The sequence below is a fragment of the Nothoprocta perdicaria genome, unplaced genomic scaffold, assembly GCF_003342845.1.
Source record: "Nothoprocta perdicaria isolate Ctin4 unplaced genomic scaffold, notPer1 scaffold_266, whole genome shotgun sequence".
NCBI lineage: Eukaryota > Metazoa > Chordata > Aves > Tinamiformes > Tinamidae > Nothoprocta > Nothoprocta perdicaria.
The window spans coordinates 567,345-593,103 of record NW_020455495.1 but is presented as its reverse complement, the minus strand read 5'-3'; the positions used below and the strand labels follow the sequence as shown (position 1 = coordinate 593,103).

Here is a 25,759-nt window from a genome sequence, read left to right as displayed (position 1 = left end):
CCAGCGCTGCTCGGAGCTGGAGGCAGCGCAGCGGCACAGAGCCTTCGGGAGGGCAAGGAGAGCCGTGCTCCCCGGAGGAGAAGAAAGCAGCACTCTCTTCTGCTCCTCTCTTCCTGTGTTTCCACTAGCTGAATTGTCAGGGGGAAAAAAATATCCTTTTGTGTGGAAAGTTTCCAGCAGCTCTGCTGTATGGGGGTTGTCCCATCTTAATACCTGGAGGATTGTCAAGGAAAGGAAAAAGTACTGTTTCCCGCCTTCTTCCACCTCTGAAGCAGAACTTGTGAGGCTGAAGAAGCGTTCCCAACTTTCAGGTGATGGTCAGTTCCTGGCTGTGCTGTTCATTGAGTGGGCTGCAGAGTAATGGTGATAAGTGCAAGGAAAAGGAGCGTTTTTGGTGGTTACCTTGGTCTTGCTCTGTGGTGGTGGCCCGCTAATCTGCTGAAAGGCTGGATAATCAGCCAGCACCGTGTGGATAGCTCCAGTACCTGAGTAACAGGGGGAGGCCGGTCCTGCAGGCCCAGAGCTCTGCGGCTGCTCCGTGTTGGTGTTGGGATAGAGGCTGTCCTGGCTCCCTCCATGGGCTTCGGCTCCATCTGCCATGGGCGTTCCAGCTGTGGCCTCCTGTTGGAGCCGCTGTCCGCAGGCGGAGCGGTGGTGCTGGCCCCTCAGTACCATCTGCAGGGGCTCCTTGCATCGTCGTCGTCGTTATTGTTGTGAACCACACTACACAAACGCTTCCTGAGCCCTCCTGCAGGTCAGTTGCGCCTCACACCCCCATACCTGGATTCTCCGTGGTGCAGAAGTGAGGAGATGTGCCTGCCCGTTGCTTGCTGCTTTAGCACTGCTCCCAACTCAGCGCCACAGCGGTGCAGCCTGGCGTGGCCGGGCTCTGTCGGCGCTGCATTGCCTTCTTCAGCCTGTGCTTTCCTTGTCTTGGGTGCTTCTGAGCAAGGACTCTGCTTTATCCTCAGCAGTAGGAACCTGGAAGGGCTGAAATGTTGCCTGAATGTCTCCTGCTGAATTTTGGTTCAAAAGTAGGTATAGCTAAAGGGTCTAGTCTCATAATCCTCTGTTTGCTGCTGAGGAGCAGTGGCTGAGCTCATGAGAAAGGGAGGTAAAGGTTTTGTGCTATCTTGTATGGCTTCTCTGACTCCGGAATTCTTTATGTATTTTGTGTATTTAAGTATTTTGCCTCTGATGAAGAGGTATGAAATGGCCTCTTCATCCTGACCTGTAAGAGAAGGCTGCTGAGGGGCCGAGGAAGCCTTTGCTTCTGAGCAGCATCTAACCTCTTAACAGAAGCAGACATGTCTGGCTSCATCCTTATCTTCTGCAGTGATCCKGCAACAGACTTAAAACATTCAAGGTGTGGGTTCTTGTCTCTGAAGTATCTCAGCATTGGCTAGATCTTCCTGTAAAGATCCCTTCCCTGTGGGTCTAATTGGATGCTCTCTTTATAAATTTTGTCCCAATGTTTGACCATTGACTGTAAGTTTTTTTTTTCCTTCTTGGATTTTCCTTACTGTTGTTTCTTGGTAGCTATTCTGTGTTTAGCCTCACAGATGAGAAGGCTGTGACTGCTGCRCTTGAGCAGAACTGACTTATTCTCTTGACATCAACTGAGAAGGAGGGATGTGCAGGAGGAAGGAAGCCCTCAGGATGCAAGGCAGAGTCCAGTGCAGTGAGTTGTATAGCTGAGATCTTGCTCTCCTGCAGAGTTTTCTGAAGTCATGTAATTGAATTGAGATCTGCTGCTCAGTGTTGAGGGCCTAACCTCCTCTCAGCAGCAGAATGCAGAGCAATGGAGAAGCAGTGTAACTTTTTATACTCCTTTGGAGAGAAAATAATAAAAAAAAGTTCTGCTTGTCTGTTGTCCGYGCCTTGGTTTTAATAGTGAATCTTTTCTCTGCACAGGGACAACCAGATTTTAACACCAAGAAAGYGGATGTTACCAATGGCTTACCAGGATTGGAGCAGAGGTGAAAAGTTGATGGAATTCTAGACAAACTAGACCCACCAAACTGAGCATAAAGGCTCTTTTACACATCAAGCAGAGCAGATATGGAATACCAGACTTGAGATCCATATGTTGAATATGATTGCTGGTAGAAATAGACTTTAAAACCCTGCAGCGGCAGACTTCTGAGTTCTTACTGAGAATTACTGTTTGCCTTTGATAGTRTACCCCCTGTTCATCTAATTCCAGGCTTCAGTACAGTGTTGAACCCTTAGGCTTGTATTATCACCTAGTCAATAGAAATACTTGGATGTGCTTGCTGGAGTGCTGTAACTTAGCACTCATATTGTGGGAGGGAGCCTGGCAGCTCTCAAAAAGAATATTCTGAGGCTTTGGAGCTCTACTTCCAGCCTCCTTGGTTGCTGGTTTAATTATTGCTCTTAGCTTCATCCACCCACAAATGAAACTGTTCCAAAGTATAATCTGAAAGTTTAAAATAGATCTGCCTGAGCTTCTCCCAACCTCTCCCTTGCCTGATTAAATGAAGGACTGTGAGACCCTCTTGAGAGTCTACCTCCACTTTGCTTTAAGAACATTCATGGGAGAGACTGACAGCAACCAAACTGGAACCTGAAGTTGACAAASTTCTGAAAGAACATCCATAACAGTAAGTCAAAAAAATCTAAAGCAAGATTGGTAGTGTCATAGAATAGTTGTGCTTGAAAGAGACCTGTAGAGTTCAGCTAGGTCAACTGCTGTGCTCAAAGCAGGGCCACCTAGAACAAGCTCCAGTTGGGTTCTGAATATCTCCAAGAGATCTACGACCTCTCCGGGCAACCTGTTCTGATCTTCGATCACTCTTATGGGAAAAAGTGTGTGGTTCCCCCTTGCTTTTCTTCTCCCACCCCGTGTTTAAGTGGAGTTTCCTGTTTTTCAATTCCTACTCATTGTTTCTTGTCTTGACCCTGATACCACTGAGAAGAGTCTTTCTTTTCTTTACATCTTCCCCACAGATATTTATAAATGTTGGTAACACACCCCCTACCTCAAGTCTTTTCTTCTCTGGGCTGAACAATCCCAGCTATTTCAGCCTCTCCTAAATGACAGTTGCTATAATCCCTTTGTCATCTTCATGGTCCTTTGCTGGACTTGCTCCAGTATGTCTCTGTTTGTCSTGGGGATGCCCACACTGGACAGAGTACTTCTCATGTGCCCTTGCCAGTGCTGAGCAGAGAGATCAAGGGATGACTGCCTTTGTCCTTCTGGGAACGCTCCTTCTAATGCAACCTTGGATGCCGTCTGTTGTCTTTGCTGCAAGGGCAAATTCCTGGCTCTTGTTCAACTTGTTGTCTGCCAGSATCCCCAGATCTTTCTCTGAAAAAGGTGCTTTCCAGATGATTGACTCTCAGCATGTACTTGTGCATGGGGATATTCCTGCTCAGGTGCAGGACTCTTGTTGAACTTAATTAGATTTCTCTCTGCCCATCTGTCCAGCCTGTTGAGGTCCCTGTGAATGGCAGCACAGCCATCTGGTGCTTCAGCCACTCCTCATGGGTCTGTTTTATCTGCAGACTCGCTGAGGGTGCACTCTGTCACATCACCCATGTCCCTAACAAAGATGTGTGACACTATTGGCCTTCGTATTGACACCTGAGGTTCTCTCTAGTGACCTGCCTCATGCTAGGCTCTGAGATCACAACCTTTTGAGCCCAGCATTTCAGGGAGTTTTTGGTCTACCTCACCATCGACTTACCYAGCTTGCACGTCATCAGCTTGTCTGTGAAGTTGTAGCAGGAAGGCAGTGTTGAAAGCCTTAATCAAGTCAGGATAAACGGTATCCAGTRCTCTCCCCTCAGCCACTGACTCAGTCTTCCCTTAGTAGAGGGCTTATTAAGAAAGTTTGTTAAGCATGGTTTTCCTGTGATAGATCCATGTTGACTCCTTCCTACATGGCCTTCGTGTATTTGGAAATGAGTTCCACAAGGATGTGCTTCATCACCTTGAAGGACTGAGGTGAGGCTGAGTGGCCTGTGGTTCTTGAGATTCTCCTTGCTTGTTTTAACACAGGAATGGTTCCTGTTTTCTTCCAGTTCTCAGGAACCTCTCTCAGTTGCAGTAACCTTTCAGTGATAGCTGAGTGTCCTTGCACTGAATTTTGCCTACTCCCTCAACACTCATGGTGTAGCCTATGAGATCTTGAACTTGTGTAAAACCAGTTAAAATGTTCCCTAACCCGATCCTCTTCCACCACAAGTAAGTCTTACACTAGACTTCCTCACTGATCTTGGAGGCCTGGGGTTGTTGAAGGTCTCACCTGTAAAGACCACAAAGAAGGCATCCAGGATCTCGGCTTCTTTTGTGTCCTGCCCCATTCCGTACGACTTGGAGACCTCCTCTTGTTCTTGATGCTGCAGAAACCTGTCAGATTCAACTGTAGAGGGGCTCATATTTTTCTAAATCTATGCCTACGTGGTCAGGCAGTGGCTCTGTATTCAGAGAGATTCCTGGGTCACCTGTCCCTGCTTCCACCCTTCCTAACGTGAGGTTAGTCAATTTTGGGTGGCCATTTAGAAGAACTGCTCTTTCTTTTGTTACACACATGAGGCAGCTCTTCTGCAGCCTAATAGTTAAAAGGGCTGRCTCAAACCTGGCATGGTTTGCAGCCTGCCAGCAGTACTCTACCCACAGTCAAGCTGCTGACTAAATCCTGTTTCCTGTTTTTCGTAATGCTGATAATTAAAACTACTTTCTCTAGTTATTTCATCCCCTTTAAACTGATATTATCACCTGGATGGATTGATAGTGYGGTATCTTAGAGAAAGGACAAAGTTCCTTTCTGCTCTGTAGACCGTCTGGGTTGTGATAATGAAGAAAGACACACAGTAAAGCGTAGTTTACTTGGTTACATTTGCCTTCCTTCATAGAAACAGAATTTTATTGGTAAGGGTGCTGTACTGGTTTCCTGCAATGCATATGGTTCAGTATTGCAGTAAAACTGTGGCTGATGTTCTGTTTGTGATCCTCAAGTTCCCAGTACAGTGAGGTTTCTCCTGGGTTGGCAATTTCCGCCTCCTCTATACAGGAAGAAGGACGAATCACACTTAACTTGTTCAAACACATCAGCACATTAAAGTAATGGCCTTGGTGCCATTACTTTAACTTTATCATCCGGCAAAGCTGAATGTCATTATAATACTRTAGGTAAAAGCTATGTAGGTCTTGTTTCTACTTAATTGTTCAAAGTAGGGCTATGCTTTGAGCTAGATTTCAGTATTGCAGGGCTTTTATAATTGCTACAATAGAGTGCTTCAATTTAATCTTGCAGATTATTGAAAACACATAAAATACATATAGGTATATTAATGCAGGAGGCAGTACACTGATTAAAATGGTGTTTTGGTCCTGTGTATTCCTTGGAAATTACTTCACTAAGACTTGTCCATTTGATCAGTTTACTTCCTGTGGAGAGCAATTGTCAAGGTAGGTGCTCAGCTGCACTGGCCCTTTAGGCTGTGGCTTGACTGCCTGAGCTGGGGTTTCAGTAAAGCAGGGACTCCAAGCTGTTGTGCCTGGGAAAAGGGCTACTCTGGTMACTGGGATGGAATAAAAAGGGCCAAAAGTTTTAACTCAGGCTTAAAGGGTCCAGATGAAAATTCTGGGGGACTGTTTCTTCTCCAGTTACTAGTAACTAGTACCCAATAATTGACAGCAAGCTAGTTAGTTACTAGAAACACTTCAGTTGTACATTACACAGCTGTCACTGCCAAAACAGGCAAGCCAGTGAGTTGCAAGTGTTTTAATGAGTTTAGCTTAGYTAATGTCATGCCAACCTGCAGGATTTATTGACATATGTAACTCTTGGTACCGTTCTTATACCTTAAATCTCTCGAATTGAAAGGATCATGAGGGAGGGGGAAGGGGAGCTGTATTTAGCTGCACATACCATAGCTATTTTGTTTTATTTTAACTGAATATTTCACACAAACCATAACCTTTGATTAGGCATATGGGTTAGAGGGTCTTTTTGAAATAGTTAAAGTAAAAGCAAGAGAACAGAGAAGGAAGGAGCTCAGCAGAGCCTCCTGTTGGAGCTTGAGAAACCTTCCAAGTTGCTTTAGTGATGCTGAGTCTCAGAGCTACAGCAATAAACATGCTGTTTCTTCCATGAAGCAGTAAGCAACAGGTAGTGATTTACACTGTGGCTTTCACAGTCTTTCTTTAACTTCTAAGGAGGGTTTCTAATGGTTCTCACTCAAATCTTATACTTGCATTTTAGGTAGAAGTTATCTGTTGAAGGAAGCAAAGGGGCAAAAAAACCTCTTTCTGTTCTCCAGAAAAAAATCAAGTAAACATATGTATACAATAATGTAAACATGCTTTAACTAGATGGTACTGCTCAAATTAAGAAAACAGGTCTGAAGATCAGCATGTGTGTTTTGGAAGGGAGTTGTTGCAATCATCTATGGTGTTAGGTGGTGGATCATTTATAGGATTAAAGCATGTGCTTTAGTCTTGATTCTCATTGTTCTGTACTCTGTGCTCTGGTGCCCAAGCTTAAATCTGGAAAAACACGCTCTGCTTAAACCATCCTAACACTGCAAATCTGATAAGAGTAGCTACTGGCCACTCAAAGAGAAAATATTAGTAAGGACAAAGCTTATCTTTGACAAATCTGGCAAGCAGGCTGTTACTGCACTGGTTCGATGCCCTCTCCTTGTGGGAAAGTGCTGCTTTATGCTCCTTGACTGGAACTTCCTGAACCATTATTAAAGGTTTCCCAGGGTCTAAACATCTGACTTACTCCAGCTTTATGTTGGGTTCATTTCTTCCTTTGAATTTGGATGATTGGACCTGTTCCTAAAGAATTAGCTGCAGCGTGTGTCTTGCTGTAGGGCAGAGAAGCTTTCTCGGCTCTGGTGTGTCTCCCTGATGAAGGCATTAACACAGGTGGGCATGATAAGTGATCGGTTACCATCAACTGTGCTCAAACACAAACTTCTCAGGGCGGAACTGTCAGCTTTGTTGTGGCTTTCAGATGTTAATATGAGGCCAACTGCAAGCTAAAATCTTGGATACTGCCAATACCAAGCTATATTTTAGATTACCACTAAGAATGCCCCCAGAAAGCTTTAATCAATACCACTTATTATGGGGGCCCGTGCATGCTCTTCAGGATTTGTGTGCTGCCTTTGTTCACTGAACCGCTCACTCCTGATCCATATGCTTCATTCGAAGCCATATGTGCTAAATAAACATCTGTGTGTSCCAGTGTGGCTGTCAGGAGTGTGGGCTGTACAGGGCTGTAAAGGGTCTTCCTGTAGCAGTTTCAGTTGCAGGCTTTCTTTCTTTGTTTCTTCCCTCTATCAGTCTCTCTTTAAGAGTTATTTTTCATGCTGTGATGAAATACTGCTGGGCTTATTCCCATTTGCTCCCTTCTCTCCCTGAGAGTGAAGTGGTCGTACTGCATTTTTGTTTCTGACAGGTAAACACTTGATAACAAGTTTCCCCCTTCAATTGCATCAGATGSCATCTTGCTGGAAACTGCCTTGTTTATCAGCAGACACGGTGGAGGAGTATTCCTTAAAAAGCACCTGGCTAAACCAACTCTGAGCGCCCTTCCAAGAGCACAGTCCTCCAGTTGTTTGCATGCTTGAAATGGAAACATGAGTTTTGTTATGTCTGTCTCCTGTGCTTGTGCTGTGAGGAGTCTGGGCTCTGACTTGCCATCCTGGTTGTGTGCTTGTGTGTGTCCTATATCATAATGCAGTAGAGCAGCATGTGCTTGTTTGCCAAACCACGTCCCCAGATACTAGAGTATGCCTTGGTCATCTTTTATCTTCACTTTTCTTCCCTTTCTGTTCAGTCCGTTCAGGTCAAAAAAAACCCCAAACATTTCTCTTTGCTCTCTGGAGCATCGAAGCCAGATCAGCGCTTCAATGACAGCAGATACTCAGATAAAGGTTAATATCTGTGACCCAGTTAAATCTACCTCTGCTACTAGAGCATGAGCAGGAAAAACTGATGCAGGGTATGTCTGTAGTGCTGTGACACAAAGCTGCGTGGCTCCAGGAGAAAGGAGTTTGGTTTGGAGTGGCTTAACAAACTGTTCCATCTGCAATCTGATATAAATCTGCCTTCTTGGATTGGGGATGACTTCTGGTCATATGCTGTATTCACAAAGGGCTCCTGCTCATGCTTTGTATCCTGGCGGGTGCTTTGTTGTTTAGAGGGTCAGAGCTCAGGTCCTGAAAACAAAGCTTTAAACAAAGCATTGCATATGTGCTTCTTGACAAGGTGCTCTTCAGCATTTAAAAATGGGTTATGCTGTTCCCGTGCATGCAGCTGTGGAATGCTTCTGAGGACAGTTAAGTGTTTGTAATGAGCAATATTCTTGTAACAAACTCCTTGCAGATGGACACAACTTGCAGAGCTAGGAGACAGTAATTAAAGACTTGATTCAAACTCCATTTTCTTTATTACAAATGACATATTTTCAGAAATGATGAGAAATCTTCGTGTGTTGAAGGAAGAATGGAGGTGAATCTGGGTTCTTTTTCTCTGCTGCTGAAGAAGGGAAAACTTGTGCTGCAGGATCCAAATCTAAGTCTGCCCCAACACTGAAAACTTGCTTGCCTTCCACAGCTCATAAGCCCGTCTCTGCCTCTCTCCACAGCTGTTAACTAATCTCACTGGACACTTGCCGGAATAACTTCTTGCTTTTTGCAAGACTCTTGAGTTTTGTAAACATATCTGGAAGCTAACCTTGTATCTGGGACTTTCTCACAGTAAAACAGTAAAATCCTGTGGATGTGCTGGAATACCTTAAGGTGCAGAAAGGTAGCATGCTTGATAAAGGAGCTAAAAGATGAAACAAACATACCTCCTTCTTCTCTTTTCACTGCTCTTAAAAGGATGTGGAGAAGCATGTGCCATAGCAATAGAATTTATAAGTCAAAGGCAGTATGTTTTATCTCTGTATAATTTTCCTAATCAATGCCTGTGAATGCTTCTGTGAAGCACTTTTAGAAGAGTCTTCTGGCCTTTGTGCACAGAGTAGCTCAGAAACGCTGCTGATCCCCAGTACTGACAGACCATCTTAACTGCTGTTAAAAACATGTGCTGGAGGCCACTAATTATATGCTGTTTTAGATTGTAATCCRAACTACATTTAGCTTTGAGTGGTTTTGTGAAGTCGCCCCTTTCAGACTGAGAAAAGAGGCAGGACTCTGAGACGTGGTAAGAARACGGACACACAGCCAGGCAGTGTGAGCAGCTGGTCTGGCTAGTGCTTGACGGCCTCCTGTGATATTCCTGCACGCAGAGTGTGGCCAAAACTGACCCATTTTGTAGTGGAGTCCTTGAAGACTTTTGCAGCAGGGTTAGCAGACGACTTGCTGCTCTTGCTGAAAACCTGATTTTTTTTCAGGAAGCATATCTGTGCACTCATTCTTGCTCTGATTAGCTTGGCTGTGGTGACTTACAGGAAAACAAACCACAAAGTAAAATAATGCATCCTATAAATCTTGGCTCTTAGCCCAAGGGAAGAGGTGGGAACCCCCCTGTTCTGCGTTTTAAGGCTTGGAATGTGCTTGTCTGGCACAGTGTCTCTCTGAAGCCAACACTGATGCTTCTCTGAGCCAAAGAGGCTGTAGTGCAAGCAAACAGTGATGAAGCCTGATACCCTTGTGATCCAGGCTGATCCCAAATCTCAGGTGGTACCCAGGGAGGCTGTACCATTAAGATCAGCTCTACTTCTGAAATACCTGTGTTCTAATTCTGGCCAATGCTGACCTCCAGAGCAGAAATGCTGGTGTGATGAACTCAAGAACAAAGTAATGAGACTCTTGGCTTAGCAGCGTGCTTGTACTCTGATACCTATTTAAAATATCCTGAGAGCAAATTGATAGTCTTTATCTAGTCAGTCCTCTAAACTGACACCYACTTCAGTGGATCCTGTGTTGCTGCTGGAAGTGCAGAAGTGAGGCTTGGACCAGGCAAGATCTGCATGTTGCACTTCAATCAGGGGGCTTTCAGTCCAGCAGTTCAAGACTAGTTGTATGATACCCTCTTGGGCAAAGAACTAAATTCATGCTTGTGTACTTAACAGGTGGCACCTTTACTCCATACAATCACAGCATCACAGGGTGTTGGAGGTTGAAAGGGATCTCTAGAGATCATCCAGTCCAACCCCCTGCTCCAGCAGGGACATCCAGAGCACGGGGCACAGGGCGGCATCCAGGCGGGTTTGGAAGATCTGCAGAGAAGGAGACTCCACAGCCTCCCTGGGCAGCCTGTGCCAGGGCTCAGGCACCCTCACAGGAAAGAAGTTCCTCCTCACCTGGAGATGGAACTGCCTGTGTTGCAACTTTCACCCATTACCCTTTGTCCTGTCACTGGCCACCACTGAGAAGAGCTTGGCCCCATCCTCCCTGCATTCTCCCCTCGGATACTTATGCATATTGATCAGATCTTCTCCCAACCTCTCTTCTCCAGGCTAAAGAGGTCCAACTCACTCAGTCTCTCCTCATATGAGAGATGCTCCAGTCCCTTAATCATCTTTGTCGCTCTCCGCTGGACCCTCTCTAGCAGCTCCATGTCCCTCTTGTCCTGGGGAGCCCAGAGCTGCCCCCAGTGCTCCAGGTTTGGCCTCCCCAGAGCTGAGCAGAGCGGCAGGATCCCCTCCCTGCCCCTGCTGCCAACATCCTCCTCATGCAGCCAGGAGCCCCTTGGCCTCCTTGGCCACGAGGGCACTGCTGCCTCATGGGTAACTTGGTGTCCACCAGGACTCCCAGGTCCCTCTCTGCAGAGCTGCTCTCCAGCAGGTCGACCCCTAATCTGTCCTGGTGCCTGGGGCTATTCCTCCCCAGGGGCAGGACCCTGCGCTTGTCCTTGTTGAACCTCATGAGGTTCCTCTCTGCCCAACTCTCCCACCTGTCCAGGTCCCTCTGGATGGCAGCGCAGCCCTCCAGAGTGTCGGCCACTCCACCCAGCTTGGGATCATCTGCAAACTTGCTCAGGGTGACTCTGTGCCCTCGTCCAAGTCATTGATGAACAGGTTGAACAGCACTGGGACYAGTACTGACCCCTGGGGACACCACTGGCCACRGGCCTCCAACTGGACATGGCCCCATTTATAACCAGCCTCTGAGTTCTGCCGTAAAAAAGCAATCAGACTTGTTTCCAATYTGAGTTTAGTCTTTGTTGCTCTTAAAATAGCCTCAGCCTTCCTCTCTGATCCTAGCCGATGAATACAGTGGGAGATGCAGACACCCAAGGGTGCAAGTCTGCCCCTTGTGAGTATGCCCACACATGCTGTGCTCTCTTTCCTGAGCTGGAGAGAGCCCTCAGGAGCTGCTCTACATGCAGTAACATCCCCTTTCTTTGGAGGCTAAGTCTGGCTTCAGAAGTTGATTCTCACAGCTTTTGTCAAACTGCTATTTAGCAAAGTTATGGTTTTGCATCCATGTACAGATGATGTGCTGCTTCTTTCCTGGGAGCAAATAGGGAATGGCTAAATGTTTTCAGCTATATGTTACCTGCCCAGCAAGACTGCCTTCTCTTCCTGTGCTCTTCTTCTTCTTCTCTGCTTCCTGTCTATGGAGCTTCTACCACTGTTTCCAATATGTGGAATCACACGTCTACTGAAGATGTGTGTGGGGAAACTTAGGTGTGGCTGACACGTAGTAAACATAAATATGATGGTGGTGTGTTAAAAGCAGAACAGATATTACGGGGAAGCACGTTCCTTTTCCTCCCCTGCCTTACATCTGAAGAGGTGTTACAGAATCACAGAGTGGTTGAGGTTGGAAGGGACCTCTAGAGATCACCTAGACCCAACCTCCCTGCTCCAGCAGGGACACCCACAGCATGGGGCACAGGGTCGTGTTTCAGCATTTGAAACTTCTCTGCAGTGGATATTGGATAATTTTGAGATTTTTACCAGGTAAATACCCTACCAGGTATAATTATCTGCTATGGTACCATACTGTACAACACTTCATCACTCCACCAGCTTAATATGGCGTTGTGCTGCCAGTGACACAAATGATACAGGTTAACTAGGTTTTTCTTTTTCTCACATTAGACTGGCCAGTAGTGACCACATCAGAGGTAAAAATAAAACTGATATGAAGCTCTCTGATATCAAAACTTGATGAGATTATTTATTCTTCTTGAACAGGCCTGTGAAAGCTGATGTGGTGATGGAAGTTTTCAACAGCATTCTGAGGGAGTATTCATATTTAAACTATTGAGTTTTCCAGTTACCATCTGCAATTTTGCTGTGACTTATTATCTCGTACTAGAGRTACAAATATAAGGCTTTCCAAGAAACCGTGGTGTACAGTCATTACCCCCTTGACCTGACTTTAGCTGAGGCTGTTTTTATTTGGGAAATCGCTGGCTAGAAGAAGCAAAATGCCTTGAAGAGGAAGAGTAAAGGTCCAGCACTTTCATTTTTGGAAATGAAGCAGTAAGTAGTAGGCTTAAGTAAATAGTTGCTTAAGCAGATTAGAACCTCAGATGGATAATGGAGGAGAGGAATAATTGGAGTTAAGTGTCGCACTTGCCTCTACTTAGAGTTCTTGGGAGCTTCACTGACTTTTTTCATGAGTTACTGACAGGTAATTGGGCTGTGTTGCTAAGGCAATACAAGTAATAGTTAACATTGAAATTTTAGTAGCCATGGTGTAGTGTAACAGCTCTTAATTCAGCAGGAGACTACATGATCTTCACTTGAACGTATGCCAAAACCTACAGAATTGTAGACCAGTTTTCAGCCTTTCAGGATTGAACACTGAATGTCTGCCCTGGTGTGTACTGCTCCATTGGGGTAAATTGTGAGGGAAAGGCTGGCTTGGCTGTAGCTGCCTTCCAGAAGAGTGAACACCAAGTAATTGAACTTTTCCTTTATGGTGGTTCCAAGTTGCTCTATAAAGCTCAAGTCTTGGAAAATCTCCTGGGGCATGGAGGAAGGAGAAGATGAGATCAGCTGGAAACTTCCCAGCTCATTTTTCATCTCACATGCAGACCTCAAGTTTATAAGCTTCAGCTGTATTTTGAACTTGGATGAAGTGGAGTTCTGATGGATTTAGTGTCTGTTTGTGGGCAAGCTAGGCAGTTAAAGAGCTTGGAATGCATAACCTGACGAAGGAATGTGAAGCCGCTTCCTTACTAGATAGCAACCTGCACACTTAGCAAGACTGAAGCATTTTCAATACAGGCAGTTAGCTCGTACCCTCCCTGCACTGTAGGAAACGATCCTTACTGCTAGACTCRTCTGATGTTACGTATCTATAAACTTAAATGTCTTTGAGTCCTGGGACCTTTGGGAATTCTTGGAAAGTCTGTGCAGAGCAATACTGCAACCCATAGGACATGGGCATTTGGCCAGYGGATCAGGAACACGAAGGTCTGAATGTTGTAGTGTTTCTGCTATCGGTTGTCCCTTGGTGAAGAAGATCCAATGCAGGTCTAATAAGACCTGGATCACAAAGCTACTTGCAGAGAGATGAGCACGTTCAAAGGGCTAGGATCTTTGCCTTTAACTTTTCAAAACTCTTCAAGACATGAGRGAATCTTGAATGCTCCCTAGGGCGTGAGGAGCCCCTTGGCAGAGCCTGCCCCTCGCTCCRTGTCCCCAGCTGCCAGGAGCAGCCTCCTCCTCCCCATGTGGCACTGCCCGGGTCCATGGCTGGCCGTGGTGAGCAGCAGGTACCGTGAGGAAAAGGCAGCGCTCCTGCTGTGGTGGCACCCAGCGCTTCCCTGAAGGGCTGCAGGAGCAGGTACCTGCTGGGGCTTGGGCTGCTGCCGCCTAAGCTCCCTTCCTGCGGGTGGGTAATTAGAGCAGTTGATGAGCAGCAACGTGGCCTCCTAAAGATGCCGTCCATGAATGAGTCCCTGGGATTGAAGTCAGACACTTTGTTATGCAAAGCAGTTAATATTAGTCAACAGTAATGCTGCAGATGCTCGTGAACGTGCTAACGAAAGTGAGAGATGCAGATGGCAGCAGATCTCTCCTTTCAGGCTCAACAGGGCCTACTGCTCTTCTGATGTAAAAGCAAATGAGAACAGAAGATGCTGTCTTGCTTCTCCAACTGCAAAAAATGCTGCAAGCCCCACAAAAGGAATGGAGGAAAACCAGTGCTAATTAAAATGGCAAAGCTGGGCTGTGTTGAAATGATTAAAGCCTGAGACAACTTAATTTGCTATGTCGTGTGCCCCCCTCTTCCTCGCTTGCCCTTCCAGCCCTTAGCAARCTGATCCCGCCAGCCCTTCAGGGAGTGTTGAGCAGCTATCAGCATTATTCCTTATCTCCTGCAGCTCCCTAGGAAGCTCCACCCGCTGGGAAGGACAAACACTTGGCCCTGGCTTGGCCTTGCCCTGCTGCAGACTGCCCAAGTAGCCAGGCATGAGGACGGGCCGGGAAGGGAGGGCTCTGCCCTTGCAGATAACACAGTTTAAGTACAGGTTTCCCATGTCATTCCCCCAAGCCCAGCTGGTCCCGGTGCTCCCGGCCAGAGCTGGCCTTGAAGTTTAGCTTCATCTAGACGTGGGGTGTTTCTGTTTCAAGGCTGAGATCAAACAAAACTTTATCACAGCTTTTGTTTTAGCACCTGCAGTGCTCAGGTGCATAGAGCCTGYAGAGACATGAACACTCAAGTGGTTTGGGATGGTTACAAGCCTCCACAAACCTGTGCCGTTTAAAAGGGGCAAGACAGGCTGGTACAGAATTGCAATCTCCCCCCCAAAAAAAAAACGCTAAGAAAGTCAACAACTTCATGCAAGTGGTTGAAAACTTCCTTCTGTCGCCCTTTCTCCAGTTTTGGCCTTGGTGTGGACAGGCATGTTCCTTCATATTTAAGCCTTTATTTATTTATTTGGGAAAGGTTTTGTTGCAGTCTTTTGAGACCTTCTTGGGCTTCAAACTGTTTCCACAAGTTAATTCATTTCCATACTGGAAGCTTAGAACTTGACTCACTGAGGTTCTGGCTCAGCTCCTTTCATGTTAATGGCTATAGCACATGGACATTGAAGAGCTGTCTGTTCCTTCTGGAAATAGGAACAGGTTTGTCTACTACTGCAGCGTCCAAGGATTTTCTTTGCTCTTAACTGTGTTCGGTCAAACTCCCCRGTTCTAGTTAAACTGACTAATTTCTACATTCATCTTCTGTTCCTAATTTTGTACTGGCTTCTGCTTATCCTGTTTGCGTAACTAACAGAACCTCTTCCTTATCTTCTGAGCTGTGGTAATGTTGCATCTTCCCCTTACACAGGCTTCTGCTCTGCTGAATCAAAGCCAGGTGCTGCCGATGTAGTTTAACCTGTCAGCCTCAGGTATGAGCTGGCAGGCTCTGTTGTGCTCATCTCACTCCTTAGTACCCCTGCAGTATTTGAGTGCCTGTCACCGGAATCTTGCTCATTTGTCAGTTAAGTCTGAAGAGCCTCTTGCAGGGTGGTAACCACTTGTGGGTGCTGGGTGGAAGGAGGCTCAGAGAGCAGACCTGATGTCACTGCCTCCAGGCCGTTCTCAAGGCTGCACAGGCAGAGATGCGGAATCTGAGAAGGGACTGGGTTTGCTTGTTACTCACAATTTGGCCTTAGTTCTATTTTCCAGAGACCCACAAGTATTAAGAAAGCCAAAGCAACCTGTGGTTTGGGAGGACAAATACAGAAGGTGCAGACTTCTGTAGCTGTGCCATCCAACCTTGTGCTTGCCCAGGCTCTCTTAATGCGTTTGAGAGATTATGTGACTGTTGTTTAGATCATTACTTTTGCAAATCCTCCTTATTTCATAAGGCAATCCCCAAATTGAAGAGCTAGCATAGTTATGCTGGAGTGGCATGAGCAGCAGCCTCTCTGCAGGCTCCTGGTAGTCTCGGGATACACTACGTAAAGGTTGGATAGAAGTTCAGCCCCTTTCTTAGACGTTTCAAATACAGACATTCATAAGTAGTGTTAACTTCAAGCTCTGGCCTGTAATTCTGAATCCTTGACTTGAAGCACAACAGAAGACTTCTTTTGAAGAAGGCGACTACGCTTGTCTCACTGGAATGTGAGCCACAATTGCATGAAAATGGACAGACAGGATTTTATCCAAGCAACATTGCCCTCCAAAAATGACATGTTTCATTTAACTACTTTAAAAAGACTGTGCGAAGCTGGGGCTAAATAGTAATTCCAGAACTGAAACATGCTCATTAATGTGCTGCTCAACTACAGTTATGTTTCTCTAAGTCCACATCTAAGGAATCTTTACCCTTTCAAGGGAAACATTATGAAGATAATCTCTTCTGGTGCCCCTGCTAGAAAAATAAACAACCAAAAAGCCCTCTTGGTTCCAAAAGGAGGAGCTTGCATCTCTGGCCCTTGCTAGTACTTGTGTCAGATGTTCCTATGTGTTATACAACTTGTCACATGCTCTCAGTTAGCTCTGCTACAAAACCACAGCAGAGAGCCCATGTGAAATTGCAGAGATATTTATGTAAAGTGAAGTAGCCACTAGCTGTATGGAGTAGTTGGTTTATTTCAAAGTGTAAGACTTGAAGGTGTGGAAATGTACCAAGTTTGATGCAAGATTTTTAGCTGTTGAGTCATTTCCAGGGGATTAGACTTCCCAAACACTGCAGTTGTGTGCCTCGTGGAGAGCCATTTGCTGCAAGGTTTCCTAGCCCTTGCTTTCCTTACCTTCTGGGTGATACTCTTGGAGCTGCGAGGGCGAGAAGACTRCACTCTTGTGGCTCTTCAATCCCAAGCAATGGTGGTAATGTGCTTTGCATTCATTTTAGGAAAAAGCAGAGGAGTTTAATGTTAAAACCCCAGTAGCTTTCCTAGTAGTTGCTCAGAAAAAAAGGGTGATTATTGCAGCTGCTGAAAAACAAAAGAAAACTCTATGTATCTTGTTGGTRGCATCTTTCAGAATATTGTACTTTATAGTGAATCTATGCATTTGTTAATTTTGTTAATATTTCTATTCTTTCCAATACAGGACCTCAGCCTGCCCAATGGCACCCCTGTTGACACTTCTAGCCCAGCCTCCTCCTCTTCTCTTCTCAACAGACTGCAGCTGGATGATGATTTGGATGGGGARACTAGAGACCTCTTTGTTACTGTTGATGATCCCAAAAAACATGTCTGCACAATGGAGACATACATCACATACAGGGTTACAACCAAGGTACAATGTTCTCCTTTCCTAGTGCTTTTCTTGTTTGGAAAAAAAAAATCTAAAACATAAGGTATGTTTTGGATTTCTGTGCCTTCCCTGTGTTTTGTCTTAAGGACAAGACCTTAATGTTTGATTACCTTCTTAATATGTTTGAGGTTTTGTTTCTCTAAGCAGAACTGYTTGGGATAACTTCGGTATATGAAACTGTGCAGTATTCCAATGTGTCAGCTTAGATCTTCTCTTTGATTCTGAAAGAACTGATTGTAGATTTTACAAAACCACTTTCCTTCATTACTTTTAAATGAAAAAAAAAAAAAGAAAAAAGGTTTATCTATTATCAGTTTAGTTTGAGTTATCTTTCCTGAAGRGGAATGTACCTTGTGGTTGTCTGTCTCCTTTCTGTTGCTTCACTGTTAACTGTCTCCCACTTCTGGTGCTTTCTGAAACTCTTAAAGCTTGCTGCTTTCACCGCACTCACCCAAAGCCTTATAYCCAAATCAGTCCTGATGCCTGCCTATAAACCACATTTCATAGGGCTGTTGGTACAGAAGGCTACATAGAGGCTGTTTAAAACTAAGTAAAAGTAGTTTAAAAATTCTCTGCCTACCAAAAGAGGCATGCTGGAGCTCTTTCTGCATATGTTGTGGCTCAATGATTAATTCAATCCAATTACATTAATGGGAGAAGTGATCTGGAAAGTCCACTGCCCTCACAACTGGAACTTAATTTCTGCTAACTAGTTGTTCTCGTTAGCAGCAGTTTCTAGGTGATGTTGACTTTTGGTTTGGGAACTTGCAGTTACTCAAAGCGAATACTGTTCAGTAGCTTCASTAAGGATATACCTGATCCCCTTGTCCACACATTAACTGGTTCTACTCTGGTCTTCTTAAAGACACTGTTCAAGTGACAATATTTTTCTCTGAACTAAGGAAGCTTCTCTCGGGCTCAGAAAAAAAATACTTTCATAAAGTCTACTAAAATATTCAACTGCTGTGCTACAGAGGAGGAGAATGTGATTCCTTGAAAAGAAAAGATGGAAAAAGGTACACCTCTTAAAACCCTCTTAACACAGACCTGTCATTGCTTGTGGCTCTAGGTATCTTAATCTTCAAGAAATACTTTACTACTAGAAAATACTAAAAAGAATTGTAGGAAGCCTTTCTGATAGGACAGCTTAGCCTTAAGCTTTTGCATGATCAGAAACAGTAGAAGTTGTTTCTACTTTTGATTGAGTTCTGATTATCCTGTCAAAACRAGGTTTCTGTGTAAAGAGACACCATACTTGTGTTTCTAATGCTATGTTCTTTGAAGGATTCCTCTTCCCTCTTGAAGCAGAACTATGGAATGCAACCAAGGTATTTACTTTATTGGGTAACCCTTTAAAAAACTAATGCTTTAACTGTCTCCCCACTTTGGTCTTTATGCTTGCTTCATTCTGCCTTATAGTATATGTATACATAGCATTACAACGCAACAATTAATTAGTTCTTATCAACCGCCATCGGGATAACTGTTGATATATGCACCTTTGCATTTTGGATCACTTAGTTCTGCAGCAAACCTTGCTCCTATCATCTCTGTGAGGCCTTACCTTCCCTCCTCCTTGAAACCCAGCATGAGAGCTCTGCTCCTTCTAGTTGAAGAGCTTGCTCCACATTTAAACTATATGCATTTGCTACGGTGGGGAGGGGAGACCCACAAGCAGGTCTGGTGAACAAGAGAGCAGAACTACAAGGAGGAAATACTTTCACATAGTGATCCCTGGCTAGCTTTAGGTTTACCTGCCAGCTCTTTGCTGAAAGACAAGAATCTTGCACAAGACCAAGACATGAAGGTGTTTGCCTCAAGTCAAAACTATTCCAAATACACAGGGAAAAGTGTGTGTGTCTGTGCATGCTTTTGGACAACTAGAACTGGGCCAGGAACATTGTGGTGCTGGTCTAGCAGACCTATGCTGATGTCTTCAGTGAATCACTACAAATACCTTATTTCAGAAGTTTAAGATCTGCCACATATACACGTTTTCTTAGGGAACAGAATGTGTCCTTGAAGGAGGACATTTAAGAATCACAGTAAAAAAGCAAGAGATCCAGCTTAGTTAAAAAAACATAATTCAATTGCCATCCATGGACTGTGGCAAGACTCTTTTCCCTCCGTGTGCAGTCTGGAAAAAAATCAGCTAATCAACTTAGCACTAAATGTGCTAAGCCAAGAAACAGTTTGATCAGGGTCCCAAATTCTTTCAGCATTAGTGAGATGTATTATAACCCTGAAGGGTGCTTAAGTTTTCCAAACAATCTTTGAAAAGCGTATTTGTTACCTGGAGCTGACAGCTCATACTGCAAACACTGAAATGCAGTTGACTGCAGTGTACTTCTGTGCAGGTCCTTTTGAGGACCAGCGTCTCATACATGKAAACTTGCTTCTGATGCAGAAGCAGAAGGGATGGCTTTCTACAGCCGGATGATTACTAAGAAAGTTAGGATGAGCCCTTTTGCACAATCTGAACACAGTTTGAACCCTTCCTCCCCACTTCTGAACTAAACTATCTGGGTTGGTTTCCTTAGTGTTTGGCATAATGTTGGTTAGTAATGCGACTTAGTTTCCCAAAGCTAATAGCTAGGACCATCCCACCTTCTTCCACATGCTACATGGTGAGACACTGTAGAGTGTACAGATCAAGATTACTCTCATCTGCTCATTATATGATCTCTTTCTAATAGATCTTAGCCCGGTGACAGCTAGTTCACAACAGCTCTCCCTACTGAACTGARCTGGTACAAGTTGTTTTTCTTTGCCTTTTTGATTAGGTTTCCTGCTGCCAATCTGAAGTATGCCATCTATAATAGCAGAACAGAGCCACCAAAACCCCTGACTGATTTAGGTTGTCTACATCCGTATGAATTGTCTTGTTCTTGTTATAGAGGAGCACTATTCAGTCTCTTAAATGAAACAAATGAAATGTTTTACATCAAGTCTCGGTAATTTTCCTTGTGCTGTGGCACTCTACCCCATGAAGAAGCTCTTTCCCCTCTGAGGTTTAGTTGTCTGAATCACAGACCTGCCGTGGATCTTTGTGCTGGTAGTTCGTTGTCTGCAAACATAATGTGTGCTCATCAGTGGAGCAGTTATGTTGCTCTGTTGATTTCAGATTATATGTCTAAACACACACTGTATATACTAGAGTTRCCAGGTAAGAGTGATGAGATGAGCTTGCATAGACCCTCGCTGGAGGTGGCTGAGAGTAGCACGGGATAACTGAGGAGTTAGAGCCAACCAGATAATAACTGAAGAGGCAGGRAACAGTTTAGGGCTATGGTTTGGTTCTCTTCCAATAGTGCTGTGAGGCAGTTGCCATCAGTCTGAAGGTAAATAGAAGAMCTCTTCTGGAAGTTAGCAGAGAAAGAGGGTGCTGAGAGTAGCAAATAAGCCTGGTTTGGGGTTTGATGGCTGTCCAGTGCTAGCAGAGCACTCCCCAAGGTGCTGTAAATATCTGTCTTATGCATGGCAGCAGCGCTTTTACTGCAGAACGGTCTTGGTGGTGCTGCAGGTGATGAAGTGTGGTACTCTCAGCTTTCCCCTGAGCTGTGCTTCGCAGTGAGGCACAATTTTGAAGAAAATCTACATTCTGATTAGGGGTATCACAGTTCCTGAGGTTTTAGCAGAGTCCCTGGGCTTGGTACTTCATCAGTGTTTTTAGTCAGTTGCAGTAGATGCTGTGTAAAGAATAAGTTAGCTTTCAAAGCTGTTAACTGTTCAAGGACTTGATCAGACATTTCCTAACAGTTTCTCAACATGTCTACCTTCTATCTTAAACTTGTAATGACAACTTCTAAAGAATGAAAACTTCCTTCAAGCTTTAACTTAATATATGCCAATTTTCAGATGCCAGAACAACAACAAAATATGTAAACTGACTTGTTTCTTCCTCTTAGAAATCAGTAAACATTGCCCTTTGGCAGACATAAGCCTTTGCTAGGTCTTAATCTCCTGGCCTTGTAGAAGGATAATAAACCTGTGGTTTCTGAAATATAGCACAGTTGTGAAACATTCTWCCCCCACAGTTAATCTTTTCCATGAATAAACAAGTCATGAAAAACCTCTGCTTTTAATTCTTGATTGCTAAAATAAGCTCCTCCTTGGAATGAAGACTTCATAAAGCTTCGACATTGTAACTGTAAGGAGTTTAACAGGGTATGCAGTACTGTTTTTTTTTCCCTTTTTCCCCGCTGCCTGCTTTTGGGATGTTTGTTTGAGCAGAACATGTAATGAAGTACCATTGAGCCTTCAGAAGATGTCAGCTTTCCATCATTTTTCCTATTTATGGCTTTCTTATTGCTTGAAAGGCCTAAAGGACCTGTCTATAGTGCTGCAAACCAAAATGTGAGGGTGAATCATGTTCAGGACTGTCTGGCCTTGCTGTTGGTGGCTGTGCCAGGTTCAGCAATAAACTTTGAAGGGGAAAGGTTTGGTGTCTTGTTACTCCTAAGGAACCCTCAACATTCCCTGTTGCTGTTTTCCAGACCACACGAGCGGAATTTGATTTGCCAGAGTACTCTGTCCGCCGGCGGTACCAGGACTTCGACTGGCTCAGGAACAAGCTGGAGGAGTCTCAGCCAACGCACCTCATTCCCGTAGGTAGTAAGCAAGGATCTGCTGTTCAGGGCATTTGTGTGTCTGCCTTTAAAGGGTTCTGTTTTGATGATGTGACTATTCAGTTYTACATACGGCGCTCAATGTTGTGCTGCCAGTGGGGAGAGCTGCTTGTTCTTGACTGATTTTGGAGCTGAGATGTTTCTTGGGTGGCACCTCTGAGAGGTGAACCTTGGCAGCCTCTTGTATGAAAATGCTGCAGGTGACTGCTTTTGTCCTAGCACAAACAGAGCATGCTTGACCTGTTTGCCCAATTCTTGTGTTCAGATTTYGGTGAGGCCTATGAAAAGCTATGCTGGTGCTGCAAGTCTTAGTGTTAAATGTTTCTTTTAAGTTGATCTTAAACTACACAATTGAAAACAATTTGCATTACARTTAAGAGCCCAGGTTGTTACAAGAGTTACAGTCTCTGGCTTGGCAGCTTTTGGAGCTGTTTCCATTAGGCAAAGGTTTTGCTAATAAGACTGGATAAACTACTCTGCTGGCCTCACAACTGGCAGCATGGCAATCTAAKGTGATGTGAAGAGGTTGATATTGCCATTCTGCAGTTTATTTTCCTTCTGTTAGATGCGAAGGGCGAGAAACCTGTGAGAATTGCTGTTTAGCTGTTTTGAATAACGAGATTCAGAAAGGCCTGAAGGAAATGAGTTGCAGTGAAATGTTGCAAGCAGCATTGCTGAAATACCTAAACAGGGCTGTCTGGGTTGAGGGGGAGCCTTTTCTCCTCCTGCACTCCCACAGCAAGGGCTAGACTGTGTTCATTTAGATTGTTACAGAGGAGAGAAACACCAAAGTCCTCAGCCTCTATAGGACTTGCATTTAAATGGGTTCTGTAAGTGGTTTTCGGACTCTCAAAGATGGTAAACGTGACATCACTACTCRGCAACAAAAATGTTTCATGGGAGGCGAGGAGAAGAGGATGGACATAGACATGAGATTTATCTGTTGACTTCTTGTAGAAGTCAGATGGAGAGAAAGCTGCCTGTGACCTGTTTTCTTGAGACTGCTAAGTGTTCATTACCTGTTACCTGGCGCGGTGTAGAGGCTCTTGCATGGTCTTCATGATTTAATGGCTGTAATGCTGCAGAGCTTCCTGATGTTCTTAATGAGTCATCTGGTTTTTGGGGTGCAGCGTAGCCATGTAAAACTTGACAGTCAGTGTCCATCCATCCCTGTTTTCATAATAATTCAGCCAGTTCTAGCTAATCTACAGATTCCAGCAGGCTGCCGCTACTGCCTAATACCTCCATCTAATGGTAGTTGGCAGGTAACTAATTAATGGCAGTTAACTAATGGTCTAGTAGTGCATGGTGATTCCCAAGCAGGGAGTCAAACTTCCTTATGAGGCCCTGGAAAGCCCTGCAAGCCAAGCTGCAAGTTTGGCACAAGTGGCTCTGTTAGTGGACAGGGAACATGCTGCAGGAGAGGGCACTTGAAGTGCTTCTGTGCTAGCAAATGTGGGGGCGTAGTGTCACACTGACCCCCGAAGTGCAGCTGAAGTACACGAAGAGAGCTGCAGTTCTCTCCTGTTCTGCCTGGGAACAAGGGCAGTGTGACAGCACTTACTGAATTGCCTCTTAATCTCCTCCATATGACATGATAGGAGTTATGGAGACTGCTGAGTGCTTTACCTGAAAAGCAGGTGAGGAGCAAAGGAAAATGCAAGGTCAGATGCAGAGTGTTCTGGAAGGATGCTTCAAGCCCGTGTAAGAATATCTGTACATATAATTGAAGATATTGAAATGCCTAGAGGCCTTCTGTCAAAGAAAATTACTGAAGAAGGGCTGTTTTCTTAGCCTTGGTAGAGTGATTGCCTAAAATCTTCCTGTAAAGAAGCCCTTTTCAGTAYAGAGCTGTGATAGCCTTAACTGAAACAGCTGTCCAAGATAAGCATGGACCTGTTAATCTTTGACTACTAAGTCTTTTAACTATCTAATATTTCTATAGAGTTATAGAACAATATCTAATAATTGTTCTTTCAAACAGTATTATAAATTTAGTCAGTGGTAGATGTATTGTCTGSACTGGAAAGATAAGCATAGCTTATGGTGATGTGATATGAAGTGGCTTAAGTGATAGCTAAGGCCATTTCTGACTGCAGTGAATGCTACTGTTCCCGTATCACAGCAGGGAGAATAGGGCTGTTAACCTGAAGATCATAATRTAGAGAGGAAGCACACAGTAAAAGCGGGTTGTCAGTGGTTAGCCGTGGTTAGCCGTGTATATTGATTGTGATAGATCACAAAGGCCTCTAAAAGAAAAGAGTTACAATTTCTACTTAAAGCAGCTGCCTTGGTTTCTTGCCCCATGTATCTTTTTCCACTTACCTGATTCTAAAATATGAGCTAAACACAGGTGCCATCTGCAGCTGTTGTGACTTGCAGGTAGTTCTGGGGCTTGCAGATCTGCTGAAATGAGGTGGAATTTTGATCAAAGTAGAACTCCGTTTTTATATGTAGCACGTACCTGTATATGTAGCATGTATATGTAGCATGAACATGTGTTCATCTCTGTTACTTATCCCTGAAGTGGAACAAGTGACTGTTGCTTTATAAACCTGCATTTTGGAGAATGTTTGACATAAAAAAACTTCATTCTAGGCTTTTMGAAGGTAAATTAGTAACTGTTCTCCACTGTCTTTACGGAAATTCCTTATTGAAGTGTAGACATTGGTAGTAAGGTGAGAATAAGAAGCACCTGGATTATTAACAGTATCTACAGCAACAAAGGCTCCTGTCTATACATTAGAAGAAGTATTTTAGGATGCATCAGTCCATCTCTTATGGCTGATGTGTTGGTTTTGCCAAACGCTAATTGCAATGTTGGCAGGACTGTTTAGTAAGTGGTTTGAAGCAGTTTGAAGTACCTATGTGTTGAGAGCAGTGTTAATTTTTGCAGAAGTCCACTCTCTTTTCAAGAGAAACTTCAAGAGAAATATGCAGTTAGCTAAAAGAGTGTTAAATGTCAAAAGCCTCTGTAATAAAGATATATCTTCTGTTGGTGCCTGGACTCATCAATTAGTGATTGATCAATTAATTAATCAATCAGTTAGTGATTGATGCTAAGCTGGCATACCAAGCAGTGCCAGCTGACTTGTGTTTGGCTGAGGGAAATTCTCTTAACCCAATCTCCCAGCTTGTTCTTTTTCTCCTGTTATATGGTGCTGAGGTTTCTAGAGTTCCGGATAAAGCTTACAAAGCATTGGCAAATAACCCTGTTCCTCCCTAAAATCTACTACACTAAGCATTCTTCTTCTGAAGAAATCTTATTAGGATGTGACTTAAACTGGATTAACTAGAACAACAGATCTGAATGTCAAGCTTTGTTGCAGTTAAGTTATGCTGGATTTTTTATTCTTTCGGAGCTGCTGACCTCATGAACATCTCACATCAGTTTTGTTGTCTTTGGGGAGGGGTCACATGTACTTAGTTTCATTTGAATAATCTTTGTTACTGATTTTAGTTGGCAGAGACTTCTTGAAGGAGATCATGAATTCCTGAATTAAGTGGAGATAGCTGCCATAAATTTCCTGGACGGATAATCTGCTTATTCTTGATTTAGTAAGGCTTCAAGAGTAAAACAGAAAGCATATGTTTAAATACTGTAAATAACCTTAATGTCATTAGGTAAAGTCATTAGGTTTTCCATGTTTCCCTGGATAGGGCAGCTCTGCTTGAATGCCAGCTGGAGATGTGTGTACATCACTGTAGGGAGCAGTGGGTAACCCTGCTAATGATGTCGTCTGCGTGTGCAGGGGGTGGCACTGGATGATCTCCAAAGGTCTATTCCAACCTTAATGATTATGTGATTGTGAGATGGAGCTTGGACACACTTGCACTGGAAGTGCTTAGTGTAARTAATGGCTGGGCTTGACAGATGCGTTTATGCTGAAGCCAGTCAGTGAAATGACTGGGAGTAATTTGGAATAGGGCTTCCCTCCCCATTGTCATGGATAATTCCTGGTAAAAAATATAGCAGTGCAC

The 25,759-nt window shown here is 44.3% G+C and overlaps 1 protein-coding gene across 1 annotated transcript in view; it reads left to right on the top strand.

Moving 5' to 3' along the window:
- The first annotated feature begins 13,645 nt into the window (after nucleotides 1-13,645).
- Nucleotides 13,646-25,759, top strand: part of SNX30 (sorting nexin family member 30) — a 31,213-nt gene continuing 19,099 nt past the window's right edge. The window contains exons 1-3 of the mRNA XM_026040780.1: nucleotides 13,646-13,669; nucleotides 16,944-17,132; nucleotides 21,647-21,757. Of these exons, the coding sequence (XP_025896565.1) occupies nucleotides 13,646-13,669; nucleotides 16,944-17,132; nucleotides 21,647-21,757 (324 nt within the window). The remainder of the gene's footprint in view (nucleotides 13,670-16,943; nucleotides 17,133-21,646; nucleotides 21,758-25,759) is intronic.